The sequence below is a fragment of the Thermobia domestica genome, chromosome 15, assembly GCF_964235325.1.
Source record: "Thermobia domestica chromosome 15, izTheDome1.hap1.1, whole genome shotgun sequence".
Classification (NCBI taxonomy): domain Eukaryota; kingdom Metazoa; phylum Arthropoda; class Insecta; order Zygentoma; family Lepismatidae; genus Thermobia; species Thermobia domestica.
The window spans coordinates 81,700,403-81,724,484 of NC_137468.1; the positions used below are offsets into that span (position 1 = coordinate 81,700,403).

The following is a 24,082-nucleotide window of genomic DNA, read 5'->3' on the forward strand; positions in this document are numbered from 1 at the left end:
TATATATATATATATATGGGTCAATCCATCTGAAATGAAACAAGGAAAAAATGAATTGGTTGCTCGACCATTTTTGAAAATTATGAAACCTACGTAGTTGATTACTTCATGTTTTAAGACTCTAAATTATGTTCACAATATGTTTATCTGAAGTGGTTTGCCAGTGGCGGCCATGTTTGTTTCGTAGCGCGTGCCTACTATCATGATTGTAAGGGTTAACAAAAATGTTCATTACGAAAACAACACTTGGTCTAGAAGAACAGAACAAAAATCATTTGATTGATAATGGATCGAAGTAAAAACTAGACCTATATGTATTTACCTGTTTCTTCTTTCTATGAGAAATTTACAAGTACAAGTAAACATCAATATCGGTGCAAGTTCACGTTTTGTAATGTTTTGTAAGTAGGAAGGAGCAGTATACACAGTTTGATTTAGTTTGTGGTATGAAGAGATATGTCAGTAGTTTTACCAGAAAAAAATATTGATTGTGATATACTTACCCTTGTTTTTATGATCGTGTTAAAATCCCGGTTTTGTCGAAAAATCCGAAGTTTGGATGTAAATAACTCTGATGGGGCTAGTGATAAAAATCTCAAATTAGCACAGAATGTAGTGCTGTTGTATATGTTTATGGCAAATAAAAGACATTCTTGTGTATTTTACTACTACAAAAGTTATAGACTCTCAAAAATGAAACATACTCCGTTACTAATGTGTATATTACACTAGTAACAAACATATATATATATATATGTGTGTGTGTGTGTATGTGTGTGTGTGTGTTACTAATGTAGTATGCAAATACATTAATATTTTACATTTACATTATACAGCACAATTTCAAGTATAATATACTATTCTAAATACTGTTCATAAAACAATTCACGATTTAACATACTTCCGATTTTACGGAGACCCTTTCACCCTTAGTCCGTTAAATGATAGGGTTTACTGCATATAAAATTTTATATGTATATTACTAGGATCTCTTTATGTCCTTCTCTATTTCATTATATGTATCGCTATAATATTAATTACTAATATCAGTATGCTAGGATGTTACTAATGCAGTAGTTCAGTGTCAGAGCTCCCTCGAAGCTACATGGTTCGCCATGCGCCTTTGACCCGAGAGACCCGGGTTCGATTCAATCTATTAAGCTGTAGGTTCATGTCTTATGTGGTCTTGCTGCTAAACGGGACGCTAAATTCCAATCCAACCAACCAAACTTGCACCAGTTAATGACTAAAGCCTAATGCAATAATTACACGTTTTACTACCATGTGATCATTTATTCATTTTTAATATTTCTATCATAACGCAAAGTTCGACATAACATTAATCTATAAACAATAAACAAAAACATCTATATCTCTTCGAACAGTATAAAGATGACAGTCTTTCATGGTCTATTATAACACAAAACGTAAACAAGCATGCAAGTAATTAATATAAAGGTTAATGCCTCTTTCGTAAGCACTTCTTGACGTAACACATGACAACTCCTTGGAATTTACCATAAAGCATGTCAATTCCATTGAATAACATTTTACCACTCCAACACTTACTTTGTAAGACAATCTACTATTCTGTGATACTGAGTGAAGATTCTCTACATAACTTGCAACCGTTGGTAAATAGTGTTTAATTTATTACTTAGTATTTGCAATTCCTTAATAAGAACTTAAAAAAGACAAACTATTAAAATACGAATTTCTTAATAAGAACTTAAAAGAAAAACTATTAGAATTTACCACCAATGTATTAACCAAGTAATACATACAAATTTTAATTATTTCATATGTTGGAAAAAAAATATAAAAAATCATTTCATTGAACTATTGTAGCGGTAAAGCACTTGCTCGGCAAACATAAGATACTGGGTTCGATTTCCTGCCAGCCAGTATCGGACTAAAAGAAAATATCAACAACGCTTTTATAAAATGCACTAGAAAAATTAAAAAAAATATATTTTGATGGGTTCAAATTCAGAAACTAAGACTCAAAGCATTGGGTACAAGCCCTCAATCTTAGGAAGAGCGCCCAATGCTTTCAGTTTCTTAATTTACCTCCCCACGTAAAACATCTTTGTAATGGATATCATAAAAGCATGTTTTTTTAAATTTTTTTAACTGTTAGCTTGAAAATATTACATGATTTCAATATGTAAGCTTACATATTTTATTTTCTAAGGACGTTTCACAAGACTTAGTATAACAATTCATTCATTTTTTTTTTAGTAAAATTATATGAAAATATGAATGCTCAAACTTACAGATATGAAGTGGACATAACACCTAATCGTCTCCAACCAACAACATGTCTGTGAGGGTATGGACTATATAATCAACAGGCATAATTCTAAATACTTAATACAGTAAAGCGATAAGCTTCAATATAAATTATGTGAAAAATATTGTATTGTCCTCGTTTTTGCTTACTTGTACAAAATTTCAGAGCTCTAGTTAGTAACAAAGTACATGAAATTTAAGTTGAAAATTTGATTAACAAATAAACAGAAAAGTAACGTAAAAAGGGTACTGTAATAAGAAGAAAGAAACAGAAGTAACTAATAAAAGGATTGTAATAAAAAGAAAAAAGAAAAGTAACCTAATAAAAGCATCGTAATGAAAAGAAACAGAAACCTAATAAAAGCATTATAATGAAAAACAAACAGAAAAGTAACCTAATAAAAGCATCGTAATGAAAAGAAACAGAAACCTAATAAAAGCATTATAATGAAAAACAAACAGAAAAGTAACCTAATAAAAGCATCGTAATGAAAAGAAACAGAAACCTAATAAAAGCATTATAATGAAAAACAAACAGAAAAGTAACCTAATAAAAGCATCGTAATGAAAAGAGACAGAAACCTAATAAAAGCATTATAATGAAAAACAAACAGAAAAATAACCTAATAAAATCACTGGGAGAAAAAACAAATAAGTTATTCAAGGTTTCAATATAATCTGTATAAAATAGAACTGCAGGATGAAACTTGTAGTCTAGTTAAGAAAAGCGTTTACAATGTTAGCACGATTGGAAACAATGAAGATCAAAATAGCTTTCTGAAATTACCAGAATTCACATATTGTTACCAGATTATAATAATAGACAAGATTACATAATACAGTCTTTTAAAAACTTCTATTTTACTTAATTTCTACAAACAACATTAGTTCTTGTCTACACAATTTTCCTAGTTTTAAGTACCGCATTTTGTACTATCTGATTTGATTAATGGTATACTTTTACTTTTTTTAAAACCCTTTAACTGGTTGCTTCCCTTGCCAACTAACGATCCCACTGTGGGTAGGTATTTAAACTTCCACGCTGCCTTCCTCAGTTCATTTAAATTATGAAAGTACAAAATCAGCGTTATTTTCAAAGCTAAATAACGCTACAGATACAAATGAATCACATAAAAATTAGTCATAACTACTATATATATATACTTGGGCAATAAAATGATAAAATGACCTTTTTTGATTTTAAAATGTCCACAAAAGGACGATGCGACGAAACGATGTACAATACATTTATATTTTATAACACTGTTTATTACTATTATTAATATATAAAATTTGTCTTATTACAATAGTTAGTTTCATTACAATAAATGGCTACTGACAATTGACTTACATAGGTAAAATGATAAAATGGATTAGCTTCGTGTGCTTGGTTCACAATAATAGCAATACATGAACCAGCGAAGAAGTGCACAACCTTACGTTACGTAAGAACGAAACATCTCACAGCGTGTCATCTATTGATCTGGAAGCTATATCTCACCACTGCAATCGTGTTAAGTTTTATGGATTTCCATTCACTTGTTCTGTAGCCCGTAAAATTGAGTCAAATTCATCTGATAGGCCAACGCAATCGACAGAACGCCCAGAGATTTTTTTAAGCACCGAAATATAAATTATTCCTGAAATAAAGTTTAAAGTCTGCTGAAATATAATTTAAAGATAGTATTAAGACGTATTTTAAATAGCTTATGATCCACCTGCATGGCCCACTAAATCATGGAATGACTTCTGAAGTCCTAGACTGTAATGATGTTCAAGGTTTTCGTTATAGTTTTCTCTAAGTTGGAAACATAATCAAAAAGTAACCTTTGACTTGTGCTTGTGATTTAAAAAAAAAAAGTATCCACAGGGGTACATGTCTGGCAAGTATGCGGGGTGTGGTAACACAAACACTTTTGGGGGTCAAATACTCTTTTCAGTTTTTGCTCCTCTTTTACGAAACGTGTAAGAGCTTTCGTTTCTTAGATTCTCCGTTATTGATTGGTGAACAGGCTCCTTATTTATCTCTACGAGGTCTGATTAACCTCAGACTTGCATTTCAGTCATTTAAAATAATATCTCAAACTTTGCCAATCAATTCAGTCATTCTGACAGACCTGCTTGGACTAGATCGCTCGTCGTCTTCCATAGACTCTCTGCTAGCACTGAACCTTTCTCATGCCAATCAAAAACACAACAACGAGAAAGGCAATTATCCTCATAAATCTTTTTCAACGTCTTAAATGATTCCGTTGCAGTTTTTCCGAATCGCACACAGAACTTGATATTCCTCTTTGTTCTACTGTTGAAACGGTGACAAGGTATTACAACACTAGTCTACATTTAGCCGTGTCACATGCCACACTGCTGTCGGGCCGAGTTAGAAATTTCTGTTTGTATTTCCAAGGCCAGACGCAACGTTTGCCACTTACGTTCTTCCCACTATGAAAAACTTACATTCCGAAACCAATTTTGCGGCAAAAAAGTCTCGTTTCCTAACTGACACACTGCTCATGTAACTGAATGCTTACACTGAATGCTCTGTGTACAAGTACTATTTGATCTTAAGGCCATTTTCTTTAGTGCACGGAATCAAGAAAGAACCTTTAGCGTTTCAGAGATTCATCCATTTCATCTGTACGTAGTTGTCCATCATTTACAAGTTCACAGCATCTACATAATGTAAGCGTTAAGCAGCATAATCTTTTCTTTCTACTACACTACGGATAATGACAGCAGCTCATCAAAATTGTCTGTAGTCATCTACATTATTTCGAGACGGACTGGAATCTATCGTCATTTAAAAACTGTTAGTAGTAAGAAATTTTGAAAAGAACTACGACAGCAAAATTTCGTACACTGGAAAATGGCACAGTGACCATTGAGAATGAAAATCAGAGTGGTCGATCATTGTCTGGGCTGTAATGCGTGGCGAACTTGAAGAGAAAATGACTGACTGATTTAAACGACTGTGAATTTCACTAAAATTCACTTTTTCTGATGTTTAAAATTCAGTGACTGCGAAATGTTTCACTCGTTGAAACAGATATCATGTATACTGTCAGATATCATGCATAAAATTCACTCCATTTTACTGGCTACTCATATAGAACGAGGGAACAGAGCTCCCTTATGACTTTGGATAAACTACCAAGATAGCAATAAATACTGCTAGATGCGCTGGTTTTGTTCTTATATTATTTGAGAGTCTTCAATTGTTCCCCTTAGCCGATTTACCTAATAAACGAAAACTTGTTTTTATATTTTGTGAAATATTTTAATGTGGCTTGGCACTAGCACGGCACAGTTACTTAAGTCCTTTTTCGCTTGTCAATGTCTGTTGTTGGCAGCTAGATTTCTGTACAACTGGGAGCTAAGCTACGCATTTGCAATTTTTACTGGAATTAGCATAGCTCCCTGTTTCCAGTGAGCGCTTTAATTTAATGATATATCGTTCTTTTAATGTCCTCTGTTTGGAAGCATGAAAAGAGAACACTCATGGACTACTGTTCCATATAGGCTAATGGGTAACGAGCTTGTCTTCCGTGCGTACATTCACATCCTGCTGGAAGTACAAAACTTTGGAGACAACCATAAGCATTGGTTTAGATTCCACCATAGTAGTACATTTCCTCCTTCATAAATTTGCCGTTACGTGAAGACGTATCACAAAATAAGAATTTTTAAAATTTATTCTTTTTAGTTGTCACCGCGTCGTTATGTACACATCGTTTCGTGGTACTTCTACACATCATAATGAAAAGATGAATGGCAAGTTGTGCGCTTACAATATGTATTACACATCATAAAAATCTTATCATAAACATATACTCTGATGCTTTAATAGCATTCAAGAACCCTGCTTACAGTTAACACACTTGTATATACAACATACGAACATCAGCTCTTCTTGTTGGCTAATCTATGAGCTCTTAAACACGTAGTGGTACAAAATCTAAAATATTCGTACTCAAACGGTACTTTTCCAGTAATATCGATTCCACAAAGAAAACAGCGCGACAGTACGGGCCTGGGACCGTCAGAACTTTCCGCCTGCACCATAAAGCGTCTCTCTGCAGCTAAAGCTCTCTGAAAAGAAATTGCGTAATGTACATATATAAAAATGTCATTTAGCACAAAAATGTCAAAAAACAATATAAAATTAGTAATCTGCATGGGAAAGAACTTACACTCTTTGGTAACTGTAACATTTGGTCTCTTATGGATATTATACGATGAATAATTAACATTTAAAAAGGCAAAAACTTTTTACCTTAAATTCTTGAAATAAATTATAACATATACTATTACAAAGTTTCTGTTATCTCTTTCTCAGTTTAATATTTCAGCTGCACTGCTAAATTTATGACATGTCGATTGACATTTTCATTCTCGAAAAACCCGTAACTACAATGCAACACTTTCTGAAACGTAAACTTATATATGTTCATTCCACAGTTCCATTTACAATAGACAAAATTGCTCAAGCTTTTCTATCTGACACATTTTTTAAATATCTGTATTGTTTGATGTCTTTTTTGCTTCCTTCTTGTATAGAACAACATTCCAGTTGCATACAGCTCAGCAACTCAATAAATGGAGTTTGGATACAATCGCTCTATTTATCGTTTCGTTTCAGTGTGTCCGCTTTGCTCTGGATGCACATGCACTATTTAGACATTTCCAGACGCACACGCGATTCTACATTTAACTCAGCATTGGCAACTCCACACACATTACTTGCTAAAATATCACTATGCAGTGAAATTTGTTATCCTTGAAACTGAATACAGAAAATGGGATGAGCCTTATATGTCGATAAACACAGTAATAAGGATAATAAAATTGAGAAACCCAAGCGTGGCGAGACACATTACTTGTGTATGTAATTCGCTATTCGGGAAGCTAGTGAAAAATACTGGGAAAACAAAGGCGAAAAAAATAAATGAAGCTAGATCTTAGCGAGGTGGTAATAACAATACAGACTGGATTAATTTGTCATAAGATAGAATCTCAATGGGGAGGTTTTGCTTCAGCAAGTAATAAATCTTTGGACTCCTTAAACCATACAGTACGCTACTTAATATACGCTTTTCTTTTAATACGAGGGTGATTCAGAAAGTAATGCCTCCAAGCCCACTACTTGGTCAATAGTACTGCAAACATTCTGAACTGTTTATCATTAATGCACTGATCTTTAAGCTATAGAATATCACTTGTTTCACCTTCCTATCTCTTCTCGTTCCAGAGTAATGGAGCAATCCATGGCATCCAGTGGTAACGTCCGGTTGAAACAGCGGGCTGCCATTGAATTTCTGCCTGCGGAAGGTTGTGCGTCCAGGAACATTCATCGCCGGCGATGAGCCGTGGATACACCATTACGACCCGGAAACGAAGCGTCAGTCGATGGAGTACCGCCACACGTCCTCTCCTCTTTGCCAAAAATGCAAAGTCGTCCCACCTGGTGGCAACGTGTTGTTGACATTCTGACTCATCCTGCCTATAATCCGGATCTTGCGCCCTGAGACTTTTGGCTCTTACCCAAACTTAAGAATCACCTTAAAGGACAACGCTACAGTTGTGATGCGAAGGTGAAAGTAGCAGTTCGGCAATAGTTTCGCCAGCAGCCATCACATTTCAGCATGAAAACCTTATTTCGCGTTGGCGCAAGTGTCTTGCCCGTAATGGAGACTATGTTGAAAAACGATGAAACCATTTGTAGCTGACATTGCAAGCTTTCCTCGTGTATCTGTATCGGTGCTATCTGTCAAACACAAATAAAGGTATCACCTTGGAGGCATTACTTTCTGAATCACCCTCGCATATAAAGGGAAGAAAATGAGTAATATAGATTCTCTTAAGCGCTAAAGATATACATGTGTATGGAATTTATCGTAAAGATCTATGTAATAACAAAACACTCAAGATTTCCGTATTTTCTTCATTTGCGCCAAAAGTATCTTCACTAATATAGCAATGACAAACCAAACATCTATTGCTATTTGCAAAAACTATTTGAATGAAGCCCACACAACGCTGTAGAAAGCACAAAAATACAAATCACAAATATTGGAAAAAAGTAAAGAGAGAAAATCCACGGTTATAATAAGATCTAAATTATAAGATTTGTACGAAATAAAGATGTGTTACCTTTTCTCTATCACTGAGGCTTAGAAATCTTTGTCTCTCCTCCTCTTCTCGTTTCTTTTCCTGCTCTATTTTCTTCTTTTCTTTTTCTTTTTCTTTCTTTAGTTTTCTCTGTTGCCGCCGTCTTTCTGCCTGTTTTTCGGCCAGCGCTTGCTCCATATCATCAGTCAATGGACCTGGTACTTGAGCCTAAATACATACAAAAGACTGTATGTAATACTATTTAGTTTGACATAAAACGAGTACAATCTGTATTAATAAAAATTAATGTAATTTTATTTGTGATGGTATCACGACCGAACTGATTGACGTGTTTCTTTTTAACATAGTATCTCCTTGAACTGGGTTATTATCATATCACTTTCATTATAATGCGTACAGTAAGAGAGATCGCGAAAGTTCAAAAATTAGACCAAAACGATATTTCACGGCGCAACAGTGGATTAACTCATTATTACGTCTGAATATTACCTTTTATTGTAACGTGTCAAAAACATTTCCAGTATTTCTGACATAGTTTCGCAACATAAACCACACAATGCCAGTGGGAAAGCGAACAAAATTAGAAAGTAAAGTCAGGCATGCTATGTCCAACAATAGACTTAAAATAACAGAGAAAGAGAAAATCACACGAAAGCGGTTAGACAACAAGAAAACGAGTTAACATATTGAGCACTTGGATCGAGTTGGGTTCTCACCATTCCATTTCGATTGAAATATGCATCCTAAGGGGGTTGGGAGGTTCATATACACCTTTTAAACATTTCCCATAAGACTATTTCCCCTGTGCGAAAAATAGCCGTTCAGTTAGTCCACAATAAAAATTTCTACTTTTTCCTGCAAAAGAGTTCCCATACAGCGCGGACAATTTAAGATTCTTTTCGCCCTCGAGGATTTCCTTCCAAAAATTATTGTTAATTGTTTCTAATCTAAAATTGTCTTCAGTCGCTGAACCTCAAAATTAATTTAACAACGAAAAATAATTAAAGTGGTTGTAGTACAGTAAGCTTTCCTGCTTCGCGATTGAGAAGTCTCGAGTTTATATTAGACAGGGGGCCATCTCGATTTCAGGAATTAACCCTCAGTTTTATTACATGAATGTTGGAATGCCATCTTTAAATATACGCTCTGGCCGATTTTCTTCAGCTTCCTTACCCATTGTTATTATCATTCTTTGTCTTAATAATTCCAATGTAAAGTGTTTTCGCAAGGTGTATCTAGACGTTTGTAAAATAAGTAAATAAAGTTTGCGTCTCTCACAAAAAATAATTTCATTTTTTTATCCTAATTTTTTTTTTATTTATTTATTGTTGAGTTTAAGGTCCCACGATTATGCACCGAGGCTAAGGGAAATAAGTGATAAGGTGGATAATAATGGTGGAGTAACGAAACTGGGAGGAAATGTGAGAACCCAGAGAAAATCCACGTACATGGTGTGTGTCCATCACAAAGCCTACTTGTCGGGGGATGGGATCGAACCAGAACCAGGGATTCCCCACGCCAAAGGCAATTCTACAAATATAAACCAAGTAAACAAATTTTAACTACTTTCAGCACTAGGAGGGACTTGAATTACATAAGTCATAGATTTTCCCAGATGGTAAAACAATCTGTAGACAAAAGCTAAAATTTAATTAGGAACAAAAAGTGTTTATCATTGCAATATTTGAAAATAACATGTTCCTTAGACATTTCAACTTACAAGATCAATACTAACTAGGAATGCAATGGATATACCCGATTGCAATGAAATGAGCTGAGCGAGCTTAAACTACGTAATCAGTTTATTGTGACTTTTTAAAACATTTGTCTTTGATCGTTTGCGGCAATTCAAATGCGCGCAGATTTTAATTGTTGACAAAAAAAATCGCGTGAAAACTTTTTCCCCATGTTAAGTCTATGGAAGCGTTTTTCGGTGATTATTCCTCGATGGTACATCGGATTTTTGATTTCGACCTATGTTGTCACTCAGCACGACATACTCTATCAGCGTGCTAAGTTTGGTTGAGATCGGCCAAACGGTCTAGGAGGAAGCGTTTTTCGGTGATTATTCCTCGATGGTACATCGGATTTTTGATTTCGACCTATGTTGTCACTCAGCACGACATACTCTATCAGCGTGCTAAGTTTGGTTGAGATCGGCCAAACGGTCTAGGAGGAGTTCGCGGACAACCAAACGGCTAACCCGAGTATAAGAGCTTCGCTTCGCTCAGCTCAATAAATTTTCTTCCAGAATTTTAATATTATATTTTCATCTTCTCAGTATTTTGAAGATATGAAAAGATGTCGTGAAATTTTATTTAAATAATTGCGCGTCATCATGAGGTTATCTGATTTTAAAATTGATTTGTCGCGTTAATTTCATCCTTAAAAATTCATATGTTGTGATATCCTAGTTGTTTAATACAAATTCAACTTTGTTTAACAAATCTTATAAACAAGACAACACCAGAGTGCCACGGTAGCTCAGTTGTGGAACACTCATCTTTGGTGCCTAGGGTTCCTTTTCATTCCACTATTTCGTTCATTATTAGCATCACAGTCTTCCTTAGCCTTGGAGCATAATTGAGGGACGTTAAACTTAACAAAAAAGAAAAAAGACAATGCACTAACCTTTTTATAATCGTATCTATCTGGATACTCAGCCATGAACTTTCTAAACACATTTCTAGCTTCTTTTGTCGTTGCAACATTATATGGAGTTTTTCCTTTGCGATTTTTAATGGCGGGATCAGCACCATGTTCCATAAGTGTCCTAGAATAAGCATTCATTACACGCTTAATAATAATACATAAAAGTTACATACCCTAACATCAGTGAGTATTGATGTATATAAAAATTCTGTCTTTGCTTTTGGTATAACAATTACAGACAATGTCCATTTGGACACTTCACAGCTGCTTTTCTGCTATTAAATTCTTTTCTTTTTCTTTCTTCCCATCCCTTTCTCTCTCTCATCCTATGAGGCACCTAGCGAAAGAGCTTATAGTGTATTTTTTTATGACACATATTCGTACAGATACTTAACAATTTAATTAGAAACACCTGAAAATGTGCAATGTAGCAGATTAATTAGTTGGAGGTGGCAATCTGCACTAGATTTGTGTCTCTAAAACGGATCATAGATGTTCAATTATATTCAGGTCTGGGGACTGGGCGGGCCAGAGGGAATGTGTTTAACTGGTGTGTTCTTCAAATCACACCGCAATAGTTCCTTCTTTCTGAATCGGTGTGTTATCATCCTAGAATATGGAATCACTGCTCGGAAACAATATTTGGAGCATAGGATGCACATGGTCCCCTAAAATGGGAACATAATCACCGACAGTGACGCGACGGTAAGCATCCGCACAGGACCAACGAAAACCAGGATAATGTGGTCCGCAGCATTACAAGACCGCCGCCATACTTCATAGTTTGGAGGAGACACTGCAAATGATACGCTTCTTTGGGCGTCTGCCACTCATAAATATGGCCCGTGGTTTGAAATAAGATAAACAATAACTTATCTAACCATATCATCCGTTTCCAGTCATTAGCGGTCCATGTGGCAAGTTCATGGCACCTTGTGATGACATGGTCCCTTAGTGATTTCGGCGCTGTATGTCCATGTTATGTAACTTGCAATGACTGCGATTGCCGACACGAACCGATAGAGAGGTGTTGCTTAAGATCCTTCGTCACTTGCACTACAGTCGCACGCTGAACAATCCGCTTTAATGCTCAATGGAACCTGTCAGTAAGCGGTTTCTTTCGACCACTGTTCCTTTTCGCCGATGTGGTTTTGCCGTGAGTTTTGTGGGCCAATATCACCTTGGACACTATCCCTCGCAACACTTGCCACGTTCGTCTCGCACACACCTCATAACCATGTGCCAACAATTTGCCCTCTTTGGAAATCAAGAGAAGTAATCCACTTTACACCATCACTGTCTACTTAGTTCACTGCATGCATGCTGCTGTTCTATTGTTCCTCACGTAGTATGGAATTTGAGCTAACACACCACAACTCAGCCCAGTGCTGCGGTCCGCTGCCTGACTGTTGCCAACCAAGACATATGACGTGTTTGCAATTCCAGATATTTCCATGAAACTGATGAGTATCTGTATACACTTAAGACTATGAGATATCAGTAGGATACTAGTTGATGTTTCGGGAACATCACGGAAGACCAGTCAAACTGTGCGAAGCAGTTTCAGTGTTGCCAGTTGAACTTTTGTGAATGCAGTAAAATATTGTGTACCGTGGTGATGGCAACTCGATGGAAACTACCGGCGTTTCAGCGCGGGATGACAGTTGATACTAGAGGAATGGAGCATTCGATTTCTGAAGTCATCTGGGCATTGAACTTTTCTCGCTCCACAGTGTCAAGGATGGACCATGATTAATGCATTGGAGGCATTACGAACCATCAGGGACAACACAGTGGTCGCCCACGTATGCTGAATGACTATGACCGGCAACACCTAAGCAGACTCGTTTGCTCAGGTCACTAAAGCGCAATTCGGTCTCCATGGGGTATCGCAGCCGAAGACCAATATGAGTGCCGGTACTAACCACTGGCAATCGGCACCGGCGACTCACGTGGGCTCGGGAACACGTGGATTGGACTTTAGGTAACTGGCAGAGTGGTCAGATGAATCATATTTTCAGTTGGACATGCATGGATGGCAGGATCCGGTCCAGACTATGAGGCCTTGGACTCAAGTTAGTGGTGGTGTCAATAAGGTACTCTCCAAGTTAGTGGTGGTTACGCAATGATTTGTGACGTGTTTATAAAACATGGTTTGGGTTCTTTGGTCCGTCATCGTTATCTTCAGCTGTTTGGCGACCATCTCCAGCCCTTTATTGACTTCATGTACCCTCACAATGGAATTTTCCGGGATGACAATGCGCGATGTCACCGGGTTGCAATGGTGCACGATTTGTTCGACTAACATTTGGCTGCATCCAACGGATAATTTGACTCCTTAGATTTACGAACCCTAATTGAGCACATGTGAGATATAATCGAACAAGCTATTCATGCACAGGATCCTCTACCTGCAACAACCACCGAATTGTGGACGGCAAACGGCAGTCAAGACTGCATGGCTGCACATCCTTCCAGTAAGTTACCAGGGACTTGTAATGGTCCTACCACAACGAGTTGTTGCAATCCAGCGCGCTCGAGGAAGTCCCATATGTTATTCGGTGGGTATCCCATGAACATATAAATCTTGTCGTCAATTAGTGAAAGAGAACACGGGACAAAGATATACACCTCTGTTGTGTGGGGTCCCGGGTTCAATCCTAGTACTCGCTAGTGTAGGCTTTGTAGTGGACAAACATCCGTGGGCTTTTTTGGGATTCTCACTCTTTTTCCATTCCACCATTTTCGTTCATAATCATTATCACCGTCTCCTGTAACCTCGTTGAATAATAGTGAAACGTTAAACTAAAAACAAATAAGACAAAAAATCTTTAACCCTCTTGAGATTTTAGTGATTGTTGATCAAATTACCACAAGAACTGATTCATCCATTAGAAGGTGAATTAGAGGCAACTTTGATATAACAGGGGCACACACCTTATAATTTCGATATCTTAAAATTTCGCCTAAGTGAATTTCTTAGATGTGTGATTGCAGACAGAACTCCACTTTTTCTCAGGTGAAAAGAAATTGTTTTATGGTGTACAGTATAGTCAAACTTCTCTTTACTTTCAAGCAACGATTGGAAAGAAGAAAAATCGAATTCGAAATTTAAACGGATTACACAATTTTTTGAATGTTTGTCCGTTTGTTCATCTCGATGTATGTACGCTTGCCTAGAGGCCTTACCGTTGAACGTATATAAACGAAATTGTAAACTTACGGTTTTTATAAGTCTCTACAGAGGTTGAATTTTCTTTCAATCCCCCCCCCCCCCCAAAGTAGTTATTATTGGAGGGTGAAAATGAAATATTGCTATTTGCTCAAAAACGGCTTCAACGTTTTTATTTATTTATTTTTATAAATCAGTATTTCACTGACAATCTTGTATGGTATAAGTTATTTTTCTGAGAAAAGTCCAAAAAAGTAAATTACTCTTGGCGGTGAATTCTTTTTGGGCGATTTTCTTAAAAACGATTCTGGAGATTACGTTCATATTTCATAAATTAATGTTTTATTAATAACCGTACAATATGGCATAATCTATTAATCATGGAAACATATACAAGGGGTAGTTTGCGCTTGGCGTGATTACTTTCCGAACGACTCTGTCAAAAACTTAGGCTTTGTGCATTTGTCAAAATATCAAAATAAGTGTTTCATTAAAAGTCCTATAATATGACATAAATTTATTTTATCATGAAAAAATGCACAGTAGTAGTTCGGACCATGTTTTCCAGAAACGTTTTTTTATTCAGCTTTCGAAATAAGTGTTTCATTAATAGCCCTATAATATGGCATAATTCATTTCATCATTTAAAAAAATCCGCAGGGAGTCGTTTACTCTTGGAAGTCAATTTTCTTCGGTCCATATTTTCCGAAAACGCCTATTATAATTATGTTCATATTTTATAAATAAATGTTTCTGTAATAACTACAGAATGGCATAATTCAATGTAAGAAATAGGAGCGAGAAAGTTTAGTACGGTGATCTTACCTTTTGTTTTGAGATGTCTTTTAATTATTAATGTATTGAATTATAACATCTTTGTACTTGAGTGTTTTGTCCCACTACAGTATTATGGGATTCGATCATTTTAATATCAATTTTTACACATAGTTCTCTATTATTCTGCAATACATACAAACTACTAAAGGACGGTACTGGCTTTACACTTACACACACCTTAATTAAAACATAGAAGCACAATTACGCACAAACCACCACTTGAGCAAACTTACATGGACGTTTGGAAATTGAATTATTACACTACGTACTTTTTCAATATTATTAACTGAAGCTAATTTACAAGATATTATTTTCGTCTCCTTTACTTATTTTATAAACCCCAATTCAGCTCTTTTAAAAACAACAGGATTAATTTCGCCCATCCGCTCTATGACAAATGTTTTCCTTGTATATCTAATTTTCAAATGCACTTTCAGTAATCCAGATGTTGGACTACGAGGACTCGACTCTCAATCTCCTGCTTGCCGGACAGTTACTCCATTAATTGAACTACCAGTGACCGGACAAATTCTGTTTTTAGATACTGCCATACTACTGATACAAAAGCGCACTTCGAAAATATACAGAAATGATAAATATATATTAACTCTTTTAGGATTTTTGGTAACTTTTGTTATCATGGCATAGTATCGTGAAAGTCTAAAATTTACCTCAAAAAGTGGAAATCCTAAAAGGGTTAATAAAGATGCAAACGCTTCTTCACCTGAAGTTAAAATACAAGTTGCCAACAGATGGCTGGTGTGCAGGTGTAAGAAATAAAATTACTAAATACAGAAAAGTCTTGTCTCTGATAGTTTAACTGATACAGCAACAGTCCGATAGGAGCCAGATCAGGATTCGAATCCCAGACAATCCAGCGTCCAGATTATTCTGATCATTCTACTATTGTCTTTTCTCCAAGTTTGTTTAAAACATAATAATAAAACAAGTTTCTTTCAATAATATGAAAGCCAGGTAATTTCAAAGAAAAAGCAATGTCAGAAAAAAAACCTGTTTTCATGAAAAAGAAGTTTCCTTTGAAGTTTTATATCTGTTCCCAACAGAGACTACATAGTACGAGGACCTACAGTTTAACCTGAACCACATTACAAATGGAACTGCATGGTTTGCAAAAAGTGTTAATTAGATTAACATAAAGCGGGACCAAGTTAAAGCAATATCATATGAAAAAGCTGAATAAATTAAGTAAGTAAGTAAAAAATGTACAAGATGGACATAAACTTCTTGCCAATAATTGAATGAAGGAATGAAAAAAAAAAAAAATCTTACTAGAAAGACATATCTCTGATGGGAAGTTGTTAGTTAAATCGACTGGGAAATTATAAACGTTGAAGAATATTTTAAGTAAATAGGGTGATTTAGCTAAACCAAAACATTAATATTTTAAATTACCGATAAATGTACGGTAAGAATGAATACTGTCTGTTGTAACTGGTTCGCGGTCTATTGATTAGCATATGCATCTTTGGCAAATGGAACATAAGTTCAATTTCCAATCAGACTTCATGTGCTTCAGATCCCACAGTAAAGAGTAAACTATAGGTTTTCATCTCATATAGCCTCGATGCTATAAAGAAACGTTAAAAAAGAACTCCAAATGAACCAGCCAACTATTAAATCACTTTAGCTAAGTGTGTCACTTTTTGAACGAGGATGCTCTACAACAGTGGTTCCAAAGTTGGGAAGCGCAAAAAGACCACCAATAGGGGCACAAGCTACTTAAAATTTGCCGAATAAGGTAAATGTTTATTGAGAAATAATTATTAATACATCCTCAACTAAAATACGCCCACGGCTTGTATAGTACAAGACCAAAGGGTTGACATGGATTAATTACTTTTTTACTTCACTTCTTGTGAATAATAAATTCCATTGAGGAAGACGAGATCTTCAAGTAATGTAGGCTCCGAACCACTTGAATCCAATGCAGTTAGGGATGCAGTTTATGAAAGATCACATCGCACAGAAGAGATTTTTTTTTTCAATTACATAATTTCGTCTCCACGAAAGCTGGATTATGGAATCTTGCTACAAGAAATGGAGCTTGCATAATTTACAAATGAAGCCTCCCCCCTCATCCCCCCCAAAAAGTAACTCTCACTCTTAAACACTAACTTCTCGTATTTTTTGTATTTCATAACTTGGGGAAAACATGATTTGACACGACGCTTATTAGGGAGCTTTTATTTATTTCAATAAATAACTTTTGTTCTTAATTTATTCACACGCAATTTACGACAATTCTGCACGATCGAATAACCACAATCGAAAGGCTCTCTTAATGCTAAATGGTTGGTAGTTAGAATATGAATGTAAGCAACCCGGGTTCTATACCCAGTGGGGGTATGTGTACTTCAGATCCCATATCCAGCTGTAAGTCCAGGTTTTATATGGCCTCGGAGCTAAACAGAAACGTTCGAATGCAAAGTAAATTAATTAAACTCAATGAGAGAACGATCAAAAAATGAATTGGTTAAATACGTAAACTTAAAAAAGAATGCTTTACAAACATTTTAAAGCTAAATATTCAGCAGAATATAAATACTTACCGAATAACAACGTTATGACCCAATGTTGATGCAATGTGTAACAATGTGCTGTCATCCTCATGCAGTCTTTCATTAAGACAACACAGTAATTCAGTTTTACTAAAGTGCGCAGGAGATTCTGTTACACATTTCGCATCGTTTTCTATATGAGATGCACTCTTATCCTCAGTAATATGGTTTTCTACTTCTGTAGGTATGGTAGTCATCGAAGGAGTTTCTTGTTTTCTTGTCTCCTCTGATATTTGTTCAGATATTTGAAGAGTCGCATTCAGCAACGACGTGTCTCCTAATTTGCACGCTGTAAACAATTTTCTTCTTAACTCTCGAATGCTCTCACTTTCAACGCCTGTAATATAGTTGTATACACTTATTATAATAAATAGGAAAATTAAGAATAAAGATAAACAGTATATTTTCACTGAAAGATTAATTACAACGTCTGTCCGGAATGTAATAAGACTGATACAATAACATTCGTTTAATATGTTTACATTCAATTAAAATTCCTCGAAATAACAGACTGGTGTCCTTGCAAGATAAATTTAAGCCGGCGAAAAAAAAAAGTCGAGCCCAAATTCGGGCTGAGATAGGTTGCGGCAGCATTGCCACGTTTTGTTACGCCAGAAACTCTCTCATTACCACAGAAGCGTGGCTCGGCACATTGTCGTAGTAAAAAAAAACTCGGTGTTGGTGATCTCCGGGCGGTATGAACACCCTATAGTCAATCCATTTAGAGTGAAGAGAGACATTGAAGAGCAATTTCGTCTTCGATGTACTCATATAAGCTTTCTTTGATCGAAAAGACTTGGTATATCACTCACAGCTATATTTTTTAAGTCTCCGTATCGTACTAAAAGACCAAAGTTTCATAATTTCCGTGTGCGTTTCGTATCGTATTAAGGGTCTCGGTCGCGGATTTTCAACTTTAGCATAAAACTTTATCACAAATCGCTGCTCGACACTCTTGCATTTTGACCCCGTTACGCGACGCTATATTAAAACTGTCCACTTCACAAGTGATTTCGAACTTTGTACAAGCTCAGAGCCAACTGACGACCAATCAAACGTTAACCTGACATCTCCCACTCCGCTCGCCGGCCCTTCTAATTGGGCCACAAAAATCAGTCTACTTTTAATTCACTTCTTGTATTATTAGTATTACGTTTCTTTTTAACTGAATATAACCTCCTCAGAAATTGTTTTAAAATTAAGTGGAGTTTCTACTTGCAATAATGATGTAATAAAGATAAGGTGAAGTATTTACGTATAAAGATTAAGTATTTCCGTATGATATGAACAAGTAAGAACACCAATGTAGGCGACAATGATATTTCTTTTCCCCCCCTATATAGCCGTTTCTAAGGCAAACATTTCGATTGAATATAAACCCTTAAGCAAAATAAGCATGTGCTTAGCACATCAAGGGAAAGCTGCACCACAGAAATTTCTCTAGCTGAATTTAGCATGGGTCATATGGTGATATACTCCAAACAGTGGAGCTGAACCAGAATCTGCAAAAGGAACCCACCATTAAATGAAGATACAATAATGATAAGAGAATTCAGAGTGCAGACCTCAGAGAGGAAAAATGGCCCTTAATAAAAGTCTAAATAAGAATACTCAAGAAACTTTATGTGAAGTCTGTATACTTTCTTTACATCAATGAAAAAAATCTTTCGTCAAAAGCGTAACCTCCTTGGCTGATATAATAATAATAATAATAATAATAATAATAATAATAATAATAATAATAATAATAATAATAATAATAATAATAATTAATAATAATAATAATAATAATAATAATAATAATAATAATAATAATAATAGTTAATTAGCAATCAATGAAGATCTGATCAAAGATTTTGAAATTAAAAAATAGGAGCAAACTTACTAAATATAAATAAAGTGGAAGTATATGAAAATAAACAATATTTTTTTTTAAATTTCTGTGAGTTTTGTTTAGTTTAGATAAATAAAATTTTGTGATTTGTTCATATTTCGAATTACATATATAGCGGGCCACCAAAATCTTTTCAGTGTTTAGGATCTCTGTGAGTCTTAATCCAGCCCTGAGTGTATGGCAATATAAGCTATTTTTAGTGTTACGTCCTCGATATGAAAAGAACCAAAAAGTTCCGTGGAAGTTTACCTGTTCCTAATGGTATGTATTACTAAAATCAAAATTATGATCTATTATTATCTGTATTTCCTCTCATTCATTGTTTAGAAATTAGCATTATTGAATCAGAACAGGGACGGAATAATTCTTTCACCACATGTAATAACAGTGCTGAACCGGCTATAACCTGAAAACTCGTTTCAATTTCTAAAAACTCTCATATGAACCTATTTAATACAGAATGAATAAGTGCACGATTGGAACTCACCAAAAACTTTATTTTTAGTAATAAACAAGTTCCCTTACTACAAAATTGAAACTGCTCCGAAATGAATTCCACAAATAAAAAAACGTATGACCTTTGTCCAACAGAAAAATGAATAAATAACTATAAATTCCATCTACTGTTTTAAGTTTTCCGATCTTCTTGATACGCTGAAAGAACATAATATTTACCTTAGCATATTATAATAAAGATGAAATTCTTACTACTACACTTTCTTAGTTGTATGCTCAATACCTAAATTTGATGAACAAAATACATTATGGTACAGAATATATATATATATATATATATAGTGGCGGATCCAAGGGGGGGCTAGGGGGCTATAGCCCCCCCTTGACGCTCAGGTATACACTGGATAAAATGGGCTTAGATTCTGCTTTACACTGGATAAAACGGTAAAATATGGTTTAGCCCCTCCCTTGATCATATCCTGGATCCGCCACTGTATATATATATATATATATATATATATATATATATATATATATATATATATATATAATATAAAAGGGGAATTTGGCAAATGTCTCTCAAGAATCATTCTGTAATAATTACATAGCCAAGCTGTTAAAGCAGTTGAAAATTTAGCGAAGGTACAGGAATCTAAAAACAAAAAGTTAAGATTATTTCTTTCTGTCTCAATCTTATAAAATATGAAAAAAGGTCTGATGGCAAAAAATTCCAAGGCATGGCAGTGTTACATCATATGCTGTGACAATCCTGTAATCTGCAATTCGAGATTAAATTTCAATCGTTGCACTTTTCTTTTTCTTTTTTCTTCGTATGATTATAGTTTTAAGATTTTTTATTATTCATTTATTCTATACAGGATGCTTCAAAACAACACCGACAACGTTTGGGAGGTGATTCCTGACACTAAGATAAGACAAAAAAGTATAGACCAACCTGGGTGCACAAATGCTTCCTTTCGGAGTTATAGGCTGCCAAAAACATGAAAATATGAACTTTAAAGGTTCATAACTCGAAAACTATGGGATCTATCATAGTCTGATCAAGACTTCACGTAGATACTAGTATGTGACCTACACACTTATGCATGTTTCAAAATCCTGCGGTACTTCTGCATCAATTTTTATAGAGATAGTTGGCGAGTACTTCAAATTATATGATCGCAGGCAAACTCTCTCTATGAAAATTGCTTCGTGGGTACCTTAGGATTCTGAATCTTGGGTATTTGAATAGGGCACATAATAGTTCCTAAGTGAAGTCTTGACCCGACTACTATAGGTACCATAGTTTTGGAGTTATGAACCTTTAAAGTTTTTTTTTTTTTTTTTTTTTTCATGTTTTCGGTAGCCTATAACTCCGAAAGGAAGCATTTGTGCACCTAGGTTGGTCTATACTTTTTGTCTTATCTTGGTGTCAGGAATCATGTCCCAAACGTTGTCGGTGTTGTTTCGAAACACCCTGTATATTTATTTTTCAGTTAGTTTATTTTTGTGGTGCTGAAAACACTTACATTGAGTTTTTCGGTTTCATGTTCTGCACATTCTAATTTGAATTAGGTATTTTAAGCGATTAATACATTACGAAAACGCTGAATTAGGAAGAGAGAATCCTTTCAATCATCTAATAGATGTCTTTATACTACGTTCAGAAATTGAATCTTGTTTGCTAGATTGTCCAACTGGCAATCGTTGTGCAGAATGTCGATTGACTCATTATCCGTATATTAAATAATACAGTTATGTAACCAATTAATTACTACTTTCTTTGAGTCTTCTTACTTTAAAATGTCTAAGCTTCTTTCTTTAAAATAAATCTACTAATAAGTTCATAATAAACACATTATAATGTATTGTATTACTAGCGCAATTGATTGATTGATTGACTCAAGTTTAACATTCTTTTTAAGCAACAGGATTATATATGATGGAACATACTGTTTAAAGTGATAACCGAACTTTAGATATACGTATATCTGAGATAAATTTTCCATCAGCAAGTAAACTCAGAATTATGTAAACACAAAGAGAACGCACATTAGACATTGAATTATAAAAGAGTTTAATTTAACAATGTAATCTTCTTGATCGAAACAAAAATCTTATCTAAGGATTAACCAATTGCGTTCCAAGTGTCATTTTGCTATGTGCATAGTGTAATACCAGGTTTAATGTTAAAAGACTGTCTAGACCGTTATATAGGGCATAGTTATTGTGCACGCGCGAGGAGAGCAGTTATATTACTGATGAAAAAATAAATGCATTGTGGAACATTTGGACTCAGAACGGGATACTTTGATGTTCTCTAGGGATTTTATACTGCTTCAGATTGGCAATACTGATCAGAGATCAAAGACAAAGATTTTTCTTTTTTTCCGATCTCGAATTTGCTAATTGTTTATCGTCAAAACAAACACATGTGTCTCGTAATTGAATGCTCCCTTAGGCCTGTTATCTACTGAGACAAAACATTTTTTTCCTTTTCTGTCAGTAAGGTGCTGTCACCTAAAGAGAAATAGTAGAACTAAATCTTGCCTTGCATCCACTAACAAATTTCATCATCTCCAGGATTAATACGACTCTTAATAAAAGATATGTTTTCATGACATCCCAATAGATGTCACTGGTATGTAAGGCGTTAAAAGTATTTAGTTTCCATGTTCTAGTAGTGCGAAAATTATTTATCTTCATTATCAATATTTGAAGAAACTATGATTGCTGCTCTTTGATAGCAAAGTGTTTTTTACAAACTATAAAACCAAGTGCATATGGAGTAACAGTAGCGATTTCCTTATGCAACAGATGGAACAGCCTGTTCCCACCCTTTTGTACATCTCTGAGTAAGATTTACATTATTCTAAACCTTGCATCTTCTAGGGGGAATAAAAGTCCCTTCGCTGCCTTATTGCATACAAGCTCCATATCGTCTATTCTGCAACGCCGTTCAACATTCAGTTATTATCGGTGGTGCAAGGAATGTTTCCTTCCCAATAAACCCCGGCAGACACGAATATAGCGAGAAACAAAGGAAGTTAAAGGAAGCTGTGCGTTTGATCTGTTCCATCCACTGAATTGGACACAGTGGAATTAAGCGCTTCATACAGTTTACTTTGTTTCTGTAATTTTAATTTGTTTTGCTCAGGAATAACGCGATTTGTTCATTTTTTGGTATCATTGAATATGATATTCTATCACTTAAAAAAAAATCATGAAGGCTTAGGTTTCATATTCTTAATTAAATCTGCAAATAAGACGACAAAGGTATAGATGAGCACTAACTATTCCAGGTTAACGAATTTGGAAATTCTCTTGCACAGAAATGACCATCCAGTGTGTGACTGACCAAGTAAAATTTAGTCGTCATGATAGACTTACCTCTCACACGATACAATTATTATACATGACACACTTGCCTCTCACCTTACTGAGCTTGAAAATACAAAATCTTTCGGTAGGTATTCCCAAAGTAGTCACCATAATTCTACGAATCGGTTAAGTGGGCGTTCATTCAGTGATAAATTGTCATATTAGTCATGTTTAGTTTGTTACCAAAAAAGTTTGCAATATCTCAGAATTCAGTGATATAAACAGTTTTTTTTATATATAAATAATAGAAGAGACACTGACCAAAGCTTAAAACCCACTTTATTTTAAATTATAATTTGTAACTGTTTCGGATATCTAGCACATCCTTCTTCAGACACTATCGAAAATAAATGAAAATACAGACCTATATATAAATATTGTTATGACAAAGTTTAAATTATTTAACCGTCATATATATAGTCATTATTATGAAAAAGTTTAAATTCTTTTAACAGACATATGTATAGTTATTGTTGTACTTTTTTATTTTTATTTATTTATTTATATATTTTTATTATTATTATTTTTTTCTTCTTCCTATTTACTGAGGCCTTCAGCCAATCCCATAAGTCTTCGTTTTCACTTTCCAACTAATCACGTTCCTTCATTTTTGGTTCTTATAAGGGTCTTTCTTTTTATTTATTTTCTTTTTCTCTATGCTATTCAAACTTCCTTGCCATAATTCATTAA

The 24,082-nt window shown here is 34.9% G+C and overlaps 1 protein-coding gene across 2 annotated transcripts in view; it reads right to left on the bottom strand.

The window, feature by feature from the left end:
- Positions 1-215: 215 nt before the first annotated feature.
- Positions 216-24,082, bottom strand: part of LOC145671112 (tRNA endonuclease ANKZF1-like) — a 59,692-nt gene continuing 35,825 nt past the window's right edge. For both annotated transcript variants that reach the window (XM_081739899.1, XM_081739900.1), the window contains 4 exons: positions 17,653-17,998; positions 11,053-11,194; positions 8,443-8,628; positions 216-6,381 (listed from right to left, as the gene is read on the bottom strand). In XM_081739899.1, the coding sequence (XP_081596025.1) occupies positions 6,193-6,381; positions 8,443-8,628; positions 11,053-11,194; positions 17,653-17,998 (863 nt within the window). In that variant the 3' untranslated portion in view covers positions 216-6,192. The remainder of the gene's footprint in view (positions 6,382-8,442; positions 8,629-11,052; positions 11,195-17,652; positions 17,999-24,082) is intronic.